Source organism: Pantherophis guttatus, chromosome 13 (assembly GCF_059756535.1).
Source record: "Pantherophis guttatus breed Tessera chromosome 13, ASM5975653v1, whole genome shotgun sequence".
NCBI lineage: Eukaryota > Metazoa > Chordata > Lepidosauria > Squamata > Colubridae > Pantherophis > Pantherophis guttatus.
In genome coordinates, this window is record NC_142075.1 from 25,611,960 (window position 1) to 25,631,638 (window position 19,679).

At 53.8% G+C, this 19,679-nt stretch overlaps 2 protein-coding genes across 12 annotated transcripts; both read right to left on the reverse strand.

The window, feature by feature from the left end:
• Positions 1-249: 249 nt before the first annotated feature.
• CCNB2 (cyclin B2) lies at positions 250-2,878 on the reverse strand. The gene is given in 5 exon segments (XM_087878150.1): positions 250-591; positions 594-636; positions 1,105-1,321; positions 1,769-2,144; positions 2,419-2,878. Coding segments are annotated over 5 exon segments (1,311 nt in total). The 3' UTR covers positions 250-376.
• Positions 2,879-3,040: 162 nt separating this feature from the next.
• Positions 3,041-19,573, reverse strand: RNF111 (ring finger protein 111). 11 transcript variants are annotated; one of them, XM_034409304.3, is made up of 14 exons: positions 19,459-19,573; positions 14,681-15,582; positions 13,949-14,075; positions 12,983-13,146; positions 12,648-12,848; positions 11,600-11,916; positions 10,987-11,224; positions 10,550-10,892; positions 9,470-9,595; positions 8,987-9,113; positions 7,062-7,154; positions 6,189-6,284; positions 4,979-5,082; positions 3,041-4,315 (listed from the first exon to the last, which is right to left on the reverse strand). In XM_034409304.3, the coding sequence occupies exons 2-14, from the start codon at positions 15,561-15,563 to the stop codon at positions 4,198-4,200; spliced, it is 2,937 nt and encodes a 978-aa protein (XP_034265195.2). In that variant the 5' UTR covers positions 15,564-15,582; positions 19,459-19,573; the 3' UTR covers positions 3,041-4,197. The 11 variants fall into 11 exon arrangements, with proteins under 11 accessions (XP_034265195.2, XP_034265194.2, XP_034265190.2 ...); XM_034409303.3 differs by having other exon boundaries at positions 10,987-11,227; XM_034409299.3 differs by having other exon boundaries at positions 4,979-5,106; positions 10,987-11,227.
• Between the last annotated feature and the right edge of the window lie 106 nt (positions 19,574-19,679).

The window sequence follows — 19,679 nt, forward strand, 5'->3', positions numbered from 1 at the left end:
GCAGACCAACTGCCTGTGAAGCCACAGGGCCAGGCAAGGCTGAAGCAGGGCCAGCTGCACAGGGCAAGAGACGGTCTTGGCTCCAAACAGAGGCTGGATGACAAACTAGATGTGGGCCCTGCTGATTTCTGCTATGGCTTTTTCTTGGCAAGCTGTTTTGCCCATCCTGCCATCCAACCTGCTAAGCCTGAGCTAAAACATCCCCAAAGAGATGGTGGCCTGGGCAACTGACCCTCTCTTCCCCAACTCAGCTATTGGGAATCCATCGACCAAAACCCACATGTCCTCAATAGCTGGAGTCTCAGACAAAGGCCTTCAGGATCAAGGCAAATCCTGCCCTGCAGCTGTCATGATCCTGTGACTGGATTTGCTCTTATCAGTTAGACATGTGGAGCTCTGGATCCTCACTATATGGAGTGGGAGAAGACGTACCCATGGGAACTCTGCAGCCTTGGAGAAGGGTGTGCAAAGCTTCCTCAGGTCCTGCCTGCAGCTGAGACTCACCCACTGGCCCTGAGAAGACCTTCAAGAGGCAGAGCGCCGCAGCTGCAATCTCCGAAGGATTGTAATGCACCATCTTGTAGTACACAATAGTTCCATCAAGTATTTTGCTAGCAGGTACGTTTCAGCAGAAGGCTGGAAATAAAGGACCAAAGGCAACCATCGGTCTTCAGCCTCGAAGGGGGCTTTGAGTGCTTTTTTCTAGGGAGAGGCATCCCACAACTTCCAGTCTCCTGCACGCCTACTACTTTTGCCTTGAAGGGACGCTCTAATCAGATTCAGAACACTCTCTATTCCTGCCCCACTTGCTCCACCCCTCACTCTCTGCTGTGCCTTCTTCCCAAGCCATTTCGAAACCTCAAAGCAGGAACAAAGCTGCCTTGCTTGAAAGCCAAATCTGCTCAAGGAACTGCCTGCATTTCTGGGACTTGGTATTTGTGCACCTATTCCCCCACTCCAAAAATTTATGCAGTGGAAATGTTCTGCCCAAACCAACATAGCAATTTTGTTGTACTGTATGGACAACCTTCCTGCCACCCACTTCCCTTATCTGATCTGGCACCCAATTCAGCCCAATGCCCAAAGAGCCGGGGACAGACGTACTTCTGAAAATTTGGCTGCTCTCCTCAGGAAGTGGAGTGGTAATGGCTAGCCCAGCACAAAATTCAGCTTTTTCAAGATATTCTGCTCCATTTCCCGAATCCGAGTGGACTTGTATGCTTTATTGGTTATGTAAACAAAATCCAAAATACTCGGTGCATAGATCTCTTCATATTTTGCAGCCAGAAGCATTGCAGTCACACCAACTAACCCTAACCAACTTCAGTCTTGTGCTAGTAAACAAACTGGTTTTCATGGTTTATTCTTAAAACTTTCTACTGTTCAGAAGTCAAGATGGAGAAATTTCCCTCCCCTTCATCCCTGGTTAGATGTTTAGCACCTCAGAGAAGACGCTTTGTGATTTAATTTGCCTGAGTACATTCCTACAAAGCTTTGATGAGAAGCACACAATTGACCGTGAAACTAGTGGAGAGCATAAAGGGAGGCAATCTGTGGCCTCTTGGACCCTCCTAAAATGAACTCTGACCTTTCCTGGGGGAGCGAGAGCCAAAGGAGCAGAACAGCCTCTTCGGAGTGGTGCATTGCTGGCTTGAAGGCCCTGCCCTCCACCGACTGCCTTGGCTCTCCTCGCTCCTGGCCAGAGGGCGGCACAAGCACCGCGCGGCCCATTCGGCCACCAGTCAACGGCACCGCCAGGCAGGCAGACAAGTGAGCAAAGGGAAGTTGGGCTACCTGCAAACAGCGGTCCGTGATGGCCACGCGGGCGCCGAGCGCCTCCTGCAGAAGCTGGAACCTGGCCCGGGCCTCCAGCAGCCGCTCCGCCCGAATGGCCCGCGGGCGCCCACTGAGCTCAGGGCTCCTTCGCCAGACGCCCCGGCAGCTGAGCCCGGCTGGAGCCCCCCGCCCCTCGCCACTCCTCCGGCTGCTGCAGGGAGCGGTCCTCGGCGTGGGCGGCGTTGCGCAGCTGCGGGTCCCCCCACCTCCTCCGTGCCGGTGCGCAGCCTCTCCGAGGTGGCTTGGCGCAGCTCCGCTTCCTGCCGCGCCAGCCGGGCCCCAGGATGGACCAAGAGGCCCCCCGTAGCCCCCCCATCAGAGAACGGGGGGGGTTACAAAAGAGGGAAGAGCGAGTCCGGGCAGGCGCTCAAAGGGAAGGAGCCCCCCCCCGGCTGCTCCTTATCGCCCCCATTTCCGGGGTGGGGTGGGGGGCTCTTGTAATGCCGGCTCCGAGCGCGCCCCAGAAGGCACGAAGCCCACCGGGAGCGAGCCTGCCTACCTGCCTGCGGTGCACGAGCCGGGCTACCTTCACCGGAAGGGGCTATAGAAAGCCCCACCCCCACCCCCAATGGCCGGTGAGACCTGCCCCAGATGGGCATCCCAAGCGGTTCCCGCCCTCAGAAGCCCCGCCCACCCGGCATGCGCCGCCGCGGACCTCCGCCTCCTCGGGCCTCGAATGGTAGCCCCCGCGCCGCCATTGGTCCTCCGCCTGGAGGAGACGCGCCCGATTGGCTGCCGCCCCGACCTTTTTTTTTTTGTCTGTCCGGCGTCGCCACGACCGCAGCCCTCGCGCAAGGTCCTCTGGGAGTTGCAGTTTTTCTTCGTGAGAGCGCGGGAGGAAGGGAGCGAAGCGGCCGCGGCTCATGAGTAGAAGCGGGATTCCCCGGCCGGGCAGGGCTGGCCCGTAGCCTCCCTCACTGTGTGTCCCGATTGCGGCCTCAAAAAAGGAGGGCGCTGCGTTTGGAGCGCTTCCAGCAGCGGGCAAAACGAACTCCTGCGCGCTGGGCTGAGTCGAGGGCTCTTCGGAGTGCCTCTGCGACATTCCCCACCCCCACCCGCTTCTCATGCAGGCGGCGCAATTTTCTGCAAAAGCCTCACGGGAGTTATTCCGCCTCCCCCCCCCCGCCACCCCATAGGCGTTAATAGCAGAATAACCCTGTATAATGCAAGGAAATTAATCTTGAGAAATAACACAAAAGTCGGATGGATTCAGCTAACTTTATTAATTGTAAAACTAAAAAAAAAAAAAAACACCCAGATCCCCCAGAGAACAGGGATCTTCATAAAATCTATGAATTCATGGATATTTGCCTTAAGAAATGATATTTCAACTCCTGGTTTCATCCTGGTAGCGGCGTTTTTCCTTTTTAACAAAACCGGTCTGTGCAGATCAGTAGATGAACTTAACATAGGACTGAGGAACGAGAAACAAGACAGACAACATCCCTGCTCTTCCCCTTGTTCTCCTAGTACTTGTTTTATTCAGCCTGCATCTATCTACAGTGCAGCTAGTTGAAATCCAATATTTAGTGTTCAGTAGAGCTGTTCACAGCAGTAAACTTTTTATGTTAGCGATTCAAATGGCTAGACATAAGAAAATGGTACATACAATCAGACAGCAGTCTAAATGTTTTTAATATTGACATTCAAAGATATCTGCATTGTGCTGAAGGTTTAAGAACATAAAAATGTGATCCAAGAGGACGTCCCATTAGTCTGACATTATAGGATGGGAAGGCGAGGCTTCCAGGCGAGAGTGATGGGGCAGACGGTGGGGCAGGCAGCCCCAGCCATGCTCCTTTCGACAAACCTCGCCCAGGACAAGGCCTTGGTACCTCTCTCCCACACAAGTATACAGCAGCTTTTTTTTTCCTAATTAAGGAATGTCTTAAAAAAAATATCCTTTGATCTTTATACATTTAAAACTAAAAGACTTGATTAAATTAAGGACTCTGAGGTTAGTAATGAGTGAAATCATACTCTGGAAAGTTGACTTTCGGTACAAATAAAAAAGGGAGGGAGGACCACACAGCTCTACTTCCTAAAGCAGATAATCTTGCCTGCAAGTTTTGGGGGGGTCACTAAGCCCATAATATGTGCAAAGAAATGCAATATGGGGAGCGATCCATGCAAAAGGACAGGGAAAACCAGTTAGGAATCTGAAAGGGCTAAACAAACAAACCAAAAATAAGCTTTATAAATACACTAACTGTAGGGTTAGCATCAGGTATACCACAGAGCAGACAAACGGCACTCTAGCAGGTTCAAATGCTTCCCACAACTGCACAGCGGAGTCAGGCCATCTTTGGTTGACTGCAGTACCCGGAAGGAGGAAAGCAAGAGGTTGGAGGCCAAAGCCTGTCAACTTTCGCTGGGAAGCTGAGCCTCAATGTCCACTCTGCAAATGGGGCACTTCTTGTTGGTAATTAGCCACTGGTCGACACACACTTGGTGGAAGAGATGCATACACGGAAGGCGCCTAAAAAGAAAGGAAAGAAAGGATCAGCAGTGCACAGGCTGGCCAATGGATTGGGTTTTTGATTTTCAAAAATAGGACCCTGGAGAAGGTTCTTCTCTAACCGATTAGGAAAGCCGTCTTTTGACAGGGCATCTTCTCCAGAACTATGGCCCTTGTAACAACAGATGGCTAAATTTGGCAAAAGGACCACGCGGGGCAAGAGCTGTGAGCTAATTTCTCTTTCAGGACAAGAGTTAGACTGCAAAGTGGAAGTGCGCACAGGGCCAGAGAGATCAGTTCCAGTTGGGAAGCGTTAAGTTATTATCGTAGGGCGTAGACTGCAAAGACGCAAAATAAATTAAAAAATAAAATTTCTTGCAGTAGTTTGTGGCATCAAACAGCTGAGCCCTCCGGTTTTACTTCCAGAGCCTTGCTGCAAAACAAGTCACTTTAAACTGGTCCTGGAGCTGCAGCCTCAAAAAGAATGGACAGTTTCTCCTCTGCCCAGGATAATTTTTTGACCCCCACCCATGCCAGTATTTGAGACAAACTAGTTGCAGCTGGCTGGAGCCTCCGCCTCTCTAAATTTTCAACCTTCTGCAGTACACTTTTATAAAAACAATTCCTGGTCTACACCTGATCCACATTAGTTCAGTATCTCCAATAGATTTCCTGTTCAGTTACCTGACATCTTCCCCTTCCTCTAATATAGATAAACATATGGTACATTTTTCCTCGGTGTCTTCCTCAGTTCCTTCTTCCCCATCATGTTTGCAGTGTAGTTTCCTCTGTGAGAACCAATCAGTTGTTACCTTATTAGCAGAGATGACATTATTGGCAAACTGAATGAGATCTGTTTTATACACAATTATCATTTCTGTTACACCAATCCACTATGCATCCCCAACCCATATATGGTACGGTATTTTAAACAATATACAATTAAAGTTGGATAACAAATTTATCCAGCTGCTATTTCTGAATTCCTAACCTCCGGTACAATTATTTCAGTATCCCATAATTTTTTTGACAATTTCAATTGTCAAACTAATTTGTCTCTGCAACTGTAAAAACGCCCAAGGCATATTTAGAGGGGAAAATGACCCTACACAAGGTGGGTCAATGAAGCTACGTTATGTTCTCACAGTGACACAAAAGAGTTGATTTTTAAAAGTTCAAGCTCTCGCTCACACACAAGCTGTCTCAATCAACTCAGACTATGTTTCTTTGTAACACAACCTTGACAACTGAGCAATTATTCCCAATTTATTTTTCCAAAAGCTCCATGATCAGAGCCTTCAGTGTCTTCTCTGATTTCAGGAACAGGTCACCTATTTATAAGGCTATTATTTGTCAGGTGTGACATGCTTTTTTAATTGTTTTCCAAGTAACAGATGCAATGGAAGTTGTTAAATACCACATTCCCAGCACAACCTGTGCCCCAACCCATCAAGAAAGGATCCGCTGGAATCTCCCATTTGCATGCAGGAAACTCAGAGAAGCACCAGAAATGAACCAGAGACTCAACGCGGCAAGGTGGGCAAAGAAGAGTGGGCAGAGTCCCTTCTCACTCAATTATCAGCAATTTGAATGACAGGCCAATTTGGGGCTCCAGGGTGGTTCCTAGATGAACAAAAGCAGACACAAAACCGTGCCCGACTTGGCCCCTCCTGGTGGAAAAGCAGGTTCTGCAGCCAGATTCCACACCTGGAATCTAGAAAGATTTGGGATTATCTGTCTCCTCCTAGAAAAGCAGCAACTTGCGAGATTCTGAGACACAAGGATCGATAAGCGTCTTTTTTTTTTTTTGGGGGGGGGGGGGGCTTTACAGGAAAACAGGAGCTTTGGGACACTCAATGGGGAAGTTCTTTAAACACCCCTGAGACCTTCTCACCTTTTTGTACTTGTGGGGATAAGTGCATCTTTCAATGGTTCCTTGGGAAGCTCCGCGATTCACATTTCCTAAACGTTCTTCCAGATGGATTAATTCCTGGAATCAAAGTGGAACAAAAGATGTTGCCATCTCGGTGCTCTCTCCCCAATTTACTAATTAAGTAATTAAGATGCAACTTATCTGACAAGTCACACACAGGGCAGCCTTTACTGTTCAATGGCTCTACTAGGAGGATTTGTCCTGGCCCTGCCACCTGCCCTCGGCTTCCCTCTTCTTCCCATGTCCTAAAGGCGAATGAAGTGGGGCAATGCAGCACAGCACACAAGGAGGGCCTGGAGACCTGTGACGCCGAACGCCAAGGACTGCAGGCAGCCTCCATGAAGCGGGGGAGGCCAATCACTTCAGCGAGTGAGACCTCACCTCGTGGATGGGATGGTTCACTCCAGGGCTGCTTAAGGCTCCTTAGTGAGTGAGGACTAGAGGGAAAGGGCTGCATTTCCCCATCCCGCCCTCCGTGGGAGAGGATGGCGGTTGCCTGAACCAGGTCATCTGAAGGCCCTCCCGAGCTCATGAACTAGACCGGGGAATTCATTAACTCTCTGCATCTGATACTTCAGTTCCTCTCTGCCACCTTACTGACCAGCAGGCCCAAGGAGAAGGAACGGACCATTTAGTACCAACTCTCCCCTTCCCTGAGCCAACTTAACACTCCCAGCCAGGGGAAGGGTGGCGGAAAAAAAGCCCCTTCAAGCTGGAATGCCTATCTGCCCCCAAACCACAACAAAGGCCCGAGGGCATTGTGGAAAACGAAACCAGCGTGTCCCCTCCCCACAAAAGTTCTGCCACAAAGCTGAGGGTGATTCTATTACAAACCTCAAAATTGCCCCTGAAAGGGCCTCTGAATGAAGTTCCATCCAATCCCGATGAAATGTAACGGATGTGAGGGTAGCCCGCCATGTCAGGAACCTATTCAAATAGCAGAAGGGAGTTAAGTCTAATTGCAGAGCAGCTGTGTCACGTATTTAACTGTTCCCGTTGCAAAGGGAAGGAATTCGGTCTGGCAGATGGCATCCCTTCCTTTTCTCCCTGAGCTGCTCGACCGCCACGACGCCCAACCAGAAGGAGAATCTTTCAGGAAGAGGCCGGCTGTCCCGCTCAGGCTGGACCAAGTTCAGCAAGCAGGACTTCAGTTGTGCAACTATCCTGACTGGTGCTCTGGGCCTGCCTCACGTGAGGCTCAGACGGCTGCAAAGTGAGAATGAGTAAAATGGTTCTACCCCCATGAACCCTCTCCTCTGCCAGCCAGCCTTTACCTTTCAGAAGACCGTAATTCAGACAAACAGACGGCGCTACCTGCAATGCTGACATGTATGAGGGTCTTCAACATGCCAAGAACTGTCCCAACATTGGAACAAGGCCTGAAATACCACTCTGAAAATCCATGTGACCCCTCCCCGCTCCAAAAATGTCCTTTCCTGTCCTACAAGTAGAATCAAGGGAAGTCTCCCTAAATATGGACCCAGATAAAACCCCTTCTCCTTTCATAAAACAAGCCAGAATGCAGCAGGCGCCTCCCATAACAAAGCAAAGATGCTGCAAAGTGACCAGCATCATGTTCAGAAAGTCAAACCCTCCAGACCCCAAGAGAGATCAGAGGCAACCAAACTCTCGAGTGAAAGTGCCCCCCCTCCAAGAAAAGCCCAGGCCCAATGTCCACGTGGGGAAGATCCTATCAACAACGCAAGAGGACCCCGCTCTGCTCTGCACAGAGCATCTCCCACCTTCAAGAATCCACTCAGCCGGCTGCTAGAGAACCATTTTCTTGTGGGATTAAGCTGCCTTGGGGCAACCTGCTTGCCTTTGCCTGCTAGTGAAAGAACAACATGACAAAGAGCTTTGAGCCAGCTATGAGCAGGAATTCTTTCTCCCCTGGCTCTGTCACGTTCCCCTCGACCTTTGCATGTCCCTCCAGAGGTCATAGCGTGTCCAAACCAGCTCTCCCCCCCCCCCCCCGAGTCCAAAGACAGGCGCCAGTGCTTTACTGTAGCTGGTTTCCGCCCAGCCCTCGCTCTTGTCCTCCCTCCAGGAGCAATTTCATCCGGGTTCAGTGCTGCACATCAGAAGTGCTTCAACGAGGCTCCAGGCTGCTAAGTACCAAAGACAAAAGGCACCCCTCATGATCCCACTTGGCTCAAAGCAGCTCCCAATTGCCTTAGATATTGCCCTTGAGGAAGGAAGTGCCCAACGTTTTTCTTGGTCTGTGGCTGAAGGGATTCTCAACTCCTGTCCAGTGCAGAAGGGGAAAGTCCCTTTTTTCTCCCATCCCCAAATCAACAGGAAAGAAAGCCACTACAAGACCTCACCCCCAGGACAGCTGGCACTCTGAAGGTAGCTTCAAACTTCGACCTGGGAAAGGCACAATTCTAAAAACACGGCTATCAAGTTCAACCCCAAATATGACTGCTTTAGGTAGTAAACTTGGATTAGTAACTCCTGACTTTCACATACTAATCAGGGTGTTTTCTAATTCAGCCGTCAAAAGCAACGACTGAATTAAGAGCATAAATCAGATGCAGAGGGTCAATGGACTACTGGAGAACGTAATTATTTTCTCAAAGAAAACAGGTGGGCTTCGGTTCCCCTGCCAACTGGAGTCAGACTATCCCTCTCTTTTTGTCCCCCGTGGTCTCCTCGGGGGCCCCCTAGAGATAGCCTGCTCAAACTCTCCCCTGTGAACCTGGCATGACACGACCGGGAAACAACCGACCGCCAGAGCTGCTTGCAACCGTCTCGCTTACCATTAAGGGAAGAGCGCCAATCTGCAAGTGGTGAAGCCGAGGGGGGGTGTGGTAGTGGGCCAAGTGCGGGTGCATCGGACCCGGCGGGTAGGTCGCTGCGGTCACGCCTGCTTCGATGCCCAGTTCCCTGCACCCAAACAGAAAGTCCATTTGTAGCCAGGGCTTTTCTCACTCGCTCACAGCCTTCAGGCCTCTGTCCATGGATCTCGCCCCTTGGGGACCTGAACATTCCCAAGCTGCCTCCAATTCATTCTGACTGCTCCCGGCTGCCAGCTTCCCCTTCTTTGGCGAGACTCATCGCCCCGCCCCCGCAGGATATGGGGGGGGGGCATTTTGCGTGAGAGAGACTGGTCTCAAGTCAGGTGACCCAAAGCTATACCAACCCCCCGAGTCAAGTTACACCAACCGGGACAGGTTCCCTCGGACGGGGCGTGCACGTTTCGGCATCGAAGGGGAAAGGACGCATGGATCACTGTTACTAACCAAGCCGATCTCTCTGGCGCTTGTCGAGGATGTGAAGACATGGTCTGTGGCACGTGAATGTGGTGGCCGTGGCCGTAGTTGGGATGCATCCGGTGAGGATGTGGTGGTGGCCGCTCGTGCGCCCGCCTGGAGGGGAAGAAAAAACTGATGGCTGCTGAGTCTGAACGGGGAAGCCCTCCCTGCATGGTCCCTGCAGGGCTGCCCCATCGGCTGCCCCTTCCAAACCAGCTCTGAACCTCAACCAACGTTGATCGGGTCTACCAAAGCTCAAAAGGGCAGTCCTGGCTTGCCAGACAAGACACTGAGCAGCCAAGGAAAGAAGTTTGCTTGAGTCTCTGGGCACTGGAGAGGCAGCTTCCGTTCGCCTATGAAGTTTGTGCTTTTCTAAAACGTTCTAAGGCCGGTTGAGCCATTTCTCAGTATTTCAAAGAGGGCTCAGTATCTACAAGTCCTATCTGGACCTCCTCCCTTGCCCCAATCCAGAAACTGCATGGAAGGCTTCCAATGCAGAGTGAGGCATCTGCAGCTGGCGGCTTTCTCCAGTTGTGCAGCCCTCAGCCGAAGGTGGCCAAAGGACGCTGCTCAGGCCACCTTCAGCCTTTGCTGGGCTCCCCTTGCACTACAGAGCAGCTGCCTTCCATTATGCCTCTCATGCCTTTCCTTCTGCAGCTCCAGAGAGCCTGGCGGGGTTGGCAGTGACCACCCTGGGTGTCTCTGGGTAGACTCGTGCTCAGCTTCTCCTCACCTTCCCCCAAGGGTGCTTGTGGTGGGGAGAAAGAGCACAGACCTGGGCTTAAGACTCCTGGAGAGTCCAGGAAAGGAAGACTCCGGGAAAGGAAGGAAGCATCAACAGGTAAGATAAAAGTAGGGGGCTCCACTTACTGCATCGGAGTATGTGTGTGTGTGTATGTGTGTGTGAACGATTTTAAGTGTCAACCACTCCAGAGTCACTCTGAAGTCGGGCGGCTTCTAAATCTACTAAGGACATAAATGGTCAAGCCGGGCCTTGCCAACTCCTTTCCTGCTGCAGGGCTGGCTCAAGGGAGAGGGAGAGCTTCTACCCCAATCTGGCTGACGTACGTCGGATGCTGCATCAGGCGCCTCCTCTGGACCTCCATCCGCTGGATCACGTCGTGAGGGTGCAGCCGCTGGGCCGAGGGGGTGGCCGTGGGGAGATGGTGGGCGCTGGGTAGGGGCTGGGGAATAGGGGCCGCTGCGTTGGCCAGCGGATGAGGGGGGGGTTGGGGCGGGACCGGGTGGGAAGAGGCATGGGAGGAGATGGAGGGGTGGAAGGGATGGACGGGATGAGGGATGACGTAGTCTACCTGTGGGGGGGCCTGGGGAGGTGCCGAGGGAGGGGGATTGCCATGGGAATGGGGGCAGGCTGCAGCCTGAGGGTGGAGGGGCCGCGTCAAGGAGGCATCTGAAAACAGAGGGAGAAGAGCAGCCCCGTTACTCCTTGGGGGGAGCCAACCCCACTAGGGTGCCCTCCCCTACCTTTCAAGCACCCCACTTACAAGGCGAGTGCAGGTAATGGCGGCAGGCGGCCTGGGTGGGGGGCTGCGGCTGGGGGACCATGCTTGTGCTGTAGCCATCCATACTGATTGGCTGACTGGCAGCGGTCCCCGCCTGGTGCCCATAGAGGGAGGTCCGGGAGGAGGAGCCCGGGCAGCAGGGGTCGAAGGCCGAAGCGCCATGGAAGGAGCCTCCCCCGGGGTTCCTGATGCCGCTGCTGCTGAGATCCACCGGCAGGGCCTGCTGCGCAGGGAGAGCAGCCGGGAGGGAAAGAGAAAGGGAAAGGGGTCCGGTTAACACCCCCCAGCCAGCACGAAGAGAAGTCAGACCGCATCACGCTGTGCTCTGATCGTGCTTTCCTGTCATTTATGCAACAATACAAATCCTCCCTCCCTCCCTCCCTCGAAGCCCAATTCAGCAAATGGGCCCATTCCAGCTGCTCTGAAAGAGAAACCCAAGGAAGGGGGCTGGTGATAGTTCTGCACCAGGGATCCGACGGGCGCAGGGTTCCTTACCTGTCTTCAGGGAGGGCTGCATCGAAAGGGACGGCCCTGAATGACCGAAAGAAACGCCCGGCCACAGCTGCCCAGCTGAGGGGCTGCTGTCCCAACTTGCCTGGTCATGGAAGGCAGTGCCAGTGCTGCTGCTGGGGCCCCCGGGGGCCGGGACGAGGGGAGGCCTGTCGACGGGACAGCTGGAATCGCTGAAGGGGGGCGAAAGGGGGACGCCGGTGTGGGGGCTGTGGTGATGGTGATGGTGCTGGAAGTGGTGGCCGTGCTGCTGAAAGCAGCTGGCGTGGGGCGGGACCAGGACGTGCTGGTTCTGCGAGGAGATGCTGCAGGGAGAGTGCTGGGGGCAGCAGGTGGGCAGCCGTGGCATGGCCGGGGGCCCCGGTTCCAGTGTGTGATTGGAGGCGTTTCCTCTCGCGTCATCTGCCATGGGGAAGGAAAGCAAACGGGCCTGAGGTGTAGCGATCCGAAGGTGAGGGTGGCGAGACCCCATCGGGAAGCACCGCAAGCTGTGCAACAGGCCCTAGGCAGACTGAGGGGGGGGGGGGCAATGAGGACAGAGTGGGGCCCCAGTGCCTGGGTGAGCCTGACTATCCTGCCCAACATTCAGCTTCCTCTACAAAGCTCGGCATTCTCTGATCACAAGCACGGTCCCTCTACCCTCCAGCCCTGAGCCAGAGTTTCTCTCCCCACCCCCACCCCATATGTGGACGGCTGCAAGTCTGGTGGCTACCCTCAATGTCTTCCCTGCCAGCAACAGCACCCACAGGGCAACGTTTGCCTCTTCAGAAAGGAACGCCTCGTCCCTTTCCGTCCCAACGCAGGGGACAAGTGCAAAGCCAGGCTCTTGGTCCATCAGTGGCCTCCCTCCCTGCCCTGCTTGGCCCCGCAACAACCGGGACTCCTTTGGCCTCCTCCTTGCCTGGCACAAACCAAACCCAGCCTGCCCTCTTCACTCAGAGTCCCACCTCCGAGCCAGCAGAAAGCAGCTCATGGCTGGATCAGGGGAGGTCGTTTTCTTGGGATCGGCACACAGACGACACAAACCCCACTGGCATCTTCAATACGTTCAACTACAACATAAGCGCCCCTTCAGCTGTGACAGGATCACAATTCCAAAGAGCGGATGGGATCCCCTGGGCTCCGCTTCCTACCTCCTGTCGAGTTCCCAGCCGTGCTGCCGCTGTTGGATAGGAGAGCTGAGGGCTCCGGCTGCAAGGGGGGCTGGCTGCCGGAGATGCCCGAGACCCCTCCGGGGACCTGCTCTGAGGTGGTGGCGGTGGGGCCCCCCTCGGAAGCAGCACCGGCAGCCTGAACGTCCACTCTGGAGGAGGTGGTAGGCACCACGGCTGGGTCTACAACGAAGGAGAGACGTGTTTCTTGGCGCAAGTACCAGGTGCCCGGCAGAGGCTCTGAAGGGAGCGATCGCAATCGAACTATTTCCACCCAGGGAGGGGCGGATCCGGGGCTCGGCCTCCCAGCCACCTACCGTCCTCGTCCACCGTGAGGTCCACGACTTCAGCTGCATTCTGCCTCAAGGGTTGGATGACCGTGGAGACTCGGCTGCGGTTCCGCTGCTCTGCTGGCCGTGAAGCATGGGAGCCCGAGCTGTGGCCCCAGTGGGATCGAGAATGCCCAAGCGAGGATCGAGCTCTGATCGTGGGCAATAGAAAAGGGGGCACAAGCCGTTTAAAAAGGGCTCTTTCTCTCTTCCTTCCCCAGCCTGAGTGAATAACACACCTTGCTCCACCCAGAGAAGCCCTTGCTAGACAGGAAGGGTCAGAAGCGAAAGGCCAGAGCCAGAAGATGGCAAGAAGGAAGGAAGGAAGGAAGGAAGGAAGGAAGGAAGGAAGGAAGGAAGGAAGGAAGGAGAAGGGCAAGGGGCAGGAACCTCTGGTAGCCTCAACTTACAAGAACAAAAATTTCCATGGCTGGGCAAGACAATCGCTAAGCATATTTTGCCCCATCTTACGACGTTTCTTGCCACGGCTGTTAGGTGAATCACTGCAGTTGAATTAGTAACACAGTCGTTAAGTGAATCTGGCTTCCCCACTGACTGCTTATTAGAGGGTCAAAAAGGGGGTCATGTGACCCAGCACCCTCACTATCGTAAGAACATGCCAGTTGCCAAGTGCCTGGACTTTGGTCATGTGACCATGGGGATGCTACCACAGTTGTAAGTGTGGAAAATGGCCAGAATCCCCTTTTTTCAGTATTGCTGTAATTTTGAACGGTCATTAAATGAATGATTGTAAGTCGAGGACTACCTACATAGACAACAACATCCCTGGCAGTCTCTAGATTCAGGCAGATATTCCAATTGTCAGAAGGAGGCTAAAACAAGTTTGTTTGAGGGATCTCCATCTGGGTCTCTGCAACAAGGTCCTGCCTTCTTCACTTCCGGTGGTCAAGCAACCCCACAGCTGCCCAAAAAACTCAGTGGGGCCTGTCTTACCGATAGCTCTCTCCCACAGTGACAATCTCTACTTCGCTGTCTGTTGAGGTAACATTGATTTCTTCATTGGCGGTGACTTGGGGAGTTGAAGATGCTTCAATCACCACCACATCTTCATCGAGGCTCCCTGAAACACAGCACCAAAGGAAAAAGGGGGATTCAAAAACAAATTCTATCAGGAGTGATCTGCCAGGGTGGTAAGGGATCTACTGAGAAAGGCAGGCAAACAGAGTAGGCTATAGATAAAAGCAGCAATGCAACCTCTGGCTCTGGCCATCATGCTCTTCCTCCGAGTGTCACCCCGTGTCCAAGGAGCGTTCCAGCTCACAGTCAGACAGGGCAAGAGAAGCCCTGCCCAGACCCTAGGAAGCCAAGTAATTGTACACAATGGAAGTTACACTTTCCTGCTGTAGCATCCAAAGAACTGACAAGATACCCTCCTGCCCCAGCACCAACAGCCCCATATCTGCCCAATTCTAGCAGGGGTCAGCATCATGAGAGCCTGGCGCGTCACAATAGAAGTCAGCAGCAGGAGCTGCTTTGGGGAACTGGATCAAGCAACAGCCGGGAGGGCCAGGAATCCTGGCATGCAACCTTCTCTCCCTTCCTGCCATCCATCCATCCTGTTCTCCAGCAATCTAAAAACAGGCCCTCTCGGAGAGTTCTCCCTTCCCAGGTGCAGGCACCGGCAAGGCCTGCGGGCAAACGGGAGACCCGGAGCAGCCTCTTTACCTGAGGGAACTGCAGTGCTGGTTTGGTGGTTCTCCCCAGCTGACACAAAGAGCTCTTCTTCTCCTTCGGTGGAGGAACTGGAAGAGGATGCGCTGCTGAGGTCATTCTCACTGGTGCTACTGGAGCTGGGCAGCAAAGCATACTTCTGCCGAGCAAAGACTTCCCTTTTTTTCCGCTGCATTAAAATCCGCTCTTTTTGGTTCTGTGTTCGTTGCGTAGAGCTACTTTTCACAAACCGCTTCCTAAAGGGAAGTCTTCTCCGAGAACTACTGTTGTGGAAACAGGGCCTTTTCAGTAATATCCCTGAGACGGAGTCCGCCTCTGTCCGGGGCCACTTTTGTGGCCGAGAACCGTGGATTCTGTTGGAGGCATTTAAGACGGCCCGAGCCTGCCGCACGGGGGCCACCTCCTTGTCCCCGTCTGATGTTTCTGTGTCAGAGTCTCCAAAATGCAAGCTGGATGAAGGTGAAGAGGCACAATCGCTAAAGGAAGAGTCATTGTCCTCGCTTTGTGTATCGAGACGTTGCATCGTCCCTAAAATGGGGGGCGTCTCTTTGCCCTCACAATTCGGAGCATAGGAAGGGCCAGCCTGCTGGCTCTTGCGTTTCTTCCTCGCGACAATGGCTTCTTGCGCAGGTCGACTTCCGTTCAGGTCTTTCTGCTTCTGGGTGTCGCCACAGAGGTGAGAGAATTCATCCCCCACTTTGCTGGCAATCATCTTGACTTCTTCCCCGGGGAAGTTTTTGGCTGCCTCAGAGGGTGGAGGGTTCAAGAGGATCCCCTTCAGGTTTTCCTGGCTCTTTGGTGCACCAGAAGAAACGTCACTCTTCATATCCGCTTCTAGCGTATAGACGCTATGACATTGAGGGGCCCATTGAGACATGGGAACACTGCGCAGTGGCCTAGATGGAGACAAACATAAGACCCAGTTACTCTCCACCTCCCAGGACTGCTAAGGAACTTCAACTCCCAGAATTCCCCAGCCAACCATGATTGACAAACATTGGCTACGAGGCGCCTGGTCGGAGTGACTTCTACCCTTCCCCGAGCAGCCAGAAATCCCTGGTTCTGCAGCCTTCTCTGCTTCCCCCAGAGCAGCCCCTTCCCTGCCAACAGCCTCTGGTGTCTCAAGCCAAATGAAGCCAGAATGGAAGGACATGCAAAGACAAGGCGGGGCACCAGAAAGAGTTTTTCACCTGTGAAGGAACCACTTGGAATTTTAGATTTCCTACAGTTGGAGGAAGTAATAAATACTAATTATATTTCTGCAAATATCGCTGTGTTAAAATGCTATTGATTGTACTGAGGATAGTTTAGGTTTTCACACAATTCTAATCATTTTATCGGCTACTGTAACTTGAATAAACTAAATTAACTTTAAATTTAGAAATAATTCCTAATAATATTAGGGAACACAAGATTGCTTCCCAAATATTCTGGTTGATGCCAGAAACTAAAATCACAGGGGGGAAATGATACAATCAAGGCAGAAAGATGTACTGGAGAACTGGGGCTTGTTTTATTAAGGGCAAGAGACATAAAGGGTCCATGTGCTTTCTTTCCTCCACTCTTACCTCCAGTGTCTCTCTCCCCCTCTCACCCCAATATGTGTAAAAGACTGGAAGGGATCTCACTAAACAAACTATCATTAATTAGCATAACATTCTTAGTTGCTAATTATGGATTCCAAACCACTATGGTTTTGCTCATACAAGTTAAGCCAAACCAGCTGCACAAAGGCTCATTGGCTTGAACTGAGTAGTCCAATTTGTCTTTTGTTAAATTGTGAATCCATGAAAAATTGATATTTATCCACAACGCAAAGAGAAAATTCAGGATGTGAAGCTTAGGTAGGCCTGGGCAGGCATCTGCTTACAGGGGACCCTGCAAGGGGCAGGAGCGAATGTCTTGGACAACTGCTTCCCAAATCCCGCACCCAGGTGAGAATTGGCTGCTACTGTCCTCCTGGTCATTTTCTTAATTAAAAGTTATATTGCTTCTCTACATTTGGGCAACACCAGCAATGAAAAGGTTGGCCATTAGGTTCACTCTAGGCTAGAGCATCCATCCAGGACGGCTGTGGTAAAAACAGTCAGCCGGTAAGTCTAGCTTAATTAGCAATTACATTTCAGAGTCATTAACAATTTCCTTTATTTTACACCTTATAGGATTGTGTTAGACAAACTTAAAGCATTCTCAGCCAGAATCCAACAAGGCCTCATTACTAGTTGAGAGCAGAGTCATACCCAAGGCATTCCAATCTTTCTGGCAAATGCATCCATTCCTCCCAGAGGCATCTACCAGAGTTTTATAAACTTTAGCAAAATGGTCCAGGTTACATCAGCCTTCCCGCCACCCCACATTGGTTCTCTTAAGTATCCCAGCAATTCAAATGGGTTGCATCCATTAGAAAAGCACTTGGATTGAAAGCACCATTTTTACATCAGGGAAAGTGGGGTGCCCAGGTTGGTTCAAATCTCCTTCTGGGAGCTACTCCCTCCTTTGCCCACAACAGAAGGGCATAGAGAGCCCCTGATGCTACAGGCCCAGATCCATCGTATTTAGGATAAGCAAATCAACTTTTCTAGCCAGCCATTCCAGCTCACCCTCCAATCCTATGCAAAGTCCGGATTTTGTTCCTGCCAGACTTGGCCTTGCCAAGACTGAGTGATAGGCAATGGCAGGTCCAAGTTATTTTGCTAGAGAAGCCATGAAGTTATGCTACCTGGTGCTGACTGGACTGGCTCAGTCAGGGGCTTCCTGTGTCCCCCTGGCTGCAGTTTCCTAAAACTGTAATTCAGCTGGGGAAATCCTTGTATACTGCCCATTAACAGCCCCCAGCCCACTATTTATACAAGCCTTTCCCACACATTACATTCCTTTCTTTTTCCAGCTTTTTCCCAAATTTTCTGTTATGACTTTTCCACATGATTTAGAGCCTTAACTGTCAACGATGAGAGAAATAAAGGTTAGAAACTGGTTTTTAAAAGGTCTGTGTCTCTTTGTTTATAGTTTATAGCCAGCCAGTCACCTTGCAGGGGAGATTGGTGATATTAAAAATTTAATAAATAAAATAAAATAAAACTCTCCCAACTATAATCTTTTTTTTGTCCTTATGCTAAACAGAACATTATTGCCAACTGTCATTGTTCAACACAAAACCCAGCATCAGGGCTACTATTACTGGATTGCTCATTAATGGTTGAAGAACCTGGTACAACTGTGGCCATAAAAATGGAACATGTTTCTGATATCCTTCTATTAACTCAGCTGAAATGTCCCCTTTGGTGCCTCAGCAACTCAGCCTCGGGTGCAATTTTCCCGACCGAGAGATTCAGGGAATGATAGTAAAATAAGGTGAATTGGCACCAACCGGCATTCCTGGTCCCGAGGGGCACCCCGGGGGTCTCACAGGGACTCCAAAGGACGCGCACTCCATGCCAGCTGGAAGCCATTGGGGGTCGCCCGGGGAGAGGCCTCCGGGGCCAATTCAGAGGCCCCTCGTAATTAGGGAAGGGGGCGAAGCAGCGCGGACACCTTGGAGCCACCAGCCTTGCAAGGGAGGCCGGGCGGGCTGCAGCCCCCAGGGATCTCGGATGGAAGCGGGCCTGTCAGAAGGACCTGAAGGGGGCAGTTACAAAAACCAGCCAGGAAGGGATGAGGAAGCATCCAAGGGTTCAGTCCTGGCTGAAGGGCGGGGGGGAGGGAACCCATCTCAGACGCCCCCCCCTTATTTAAAATGCAGAGAGCGACCCTCTGGGCCTCGGAGGAGGAAGGGCAGCCTCTCTGCGAAGGAAAAGGGCCAAGAATCCCCATCCGGGCCCCCCGTTAGGAAGCGCCCCCTCCCCCCCTGCAGGCCCGGCCTTCTCTGCGGCTGGATGCGGGGAGGCCTCGGCGGGCGGCCTCCGCTCGGGCGCCCTTTTGTCTCCGGGGAGCGACCCTCCGCCGGCCTGGGGGTCCCTCGGGGCTGCCACGCAGTCGCCTCCCCCGCCCGGGACCCCAGCCGCGCACCTCGAGCGACAGAGGCCTCGCCCGCAAGCGCCCCCAGCCTGGGCGGACGATGGGCGATGTAGTCCGCCCCGCTGGCTGCTACACGAAGGCCCCCCCCCCGTCCGCGGCCTGCGAGAGCCCGGCGGCCCCCGCCCCGGAGCCTACCTGAGGGGGCCGAGGCGAGGGGCGGCGGCCTAGCCGGGCCCAGCAGGCGCCGGATCCCCCGCCGCCGCGGCGCCGCCTCCGCCTTCCTGCCTTCGCGGTGCGAGGCCGCCGTCCCGCGAGGGCCGCCGCTCTTCTCCGGCCCCGCCGCCGCCTCGCCCGCCGCTCCCGTCCTCCCTCCCTCCCTCTCCGCGGAGGCAGCAGCGCGACACCCGCGACGCTTTACGGCAGGCCGCCCGGCGCCCCCAAGAGGCCGCGGCTCTCTCGCGTGCCCGCTTCCGGATCCCCGTGGACGCCACGGGAGGGGCCGCCTCCGCGCTCCCCTAGCTGGCTCGGAGGGCTCGCATCGCTCCCACGGGAGAACCCCGCGCTCCCGCCCGCCGCCTGCGCCTCCCCCCGCCCTCAGCGGCCGCTTCCGCCGGGGGACGCCGCAGCGCAGCACTGAAGAAGCGCCGCCGCCCCGCAGGCGTCGCAGAACCCGAAGTGTGGGGGAAACGCTCTGGGCGGCAGTCTCGGCCCCTTTGCCAGCGACGGAAAAGGCCCGTCTAGGCCCGCACGGAGCGCCCCCTGGCGGCCAGGGTAGAGAGCGCGGCCGCCAGCGCCGCCTCCGGGGAACGATGGCCCACCTTTCCGGGTTGTTGTGCACGCGCTGCGATAAAAGGCGCCGCGGGCGGGCTCGGGCGTTCCGGCTCCAGGGTTGCCGGAATTGAGCGGCGGCGGCGGCGGCGGCGCGGTGGGAGAAGCTCAGAGGGAAGGGAAGCGGGTCCCGCGGGTCTCCTTGCGGCCGGCGGGAGCATCGCGCGTCCCGGTGCCGGGGCGCAGAGCCCCGCCGCGGAGCCCCGCCAGG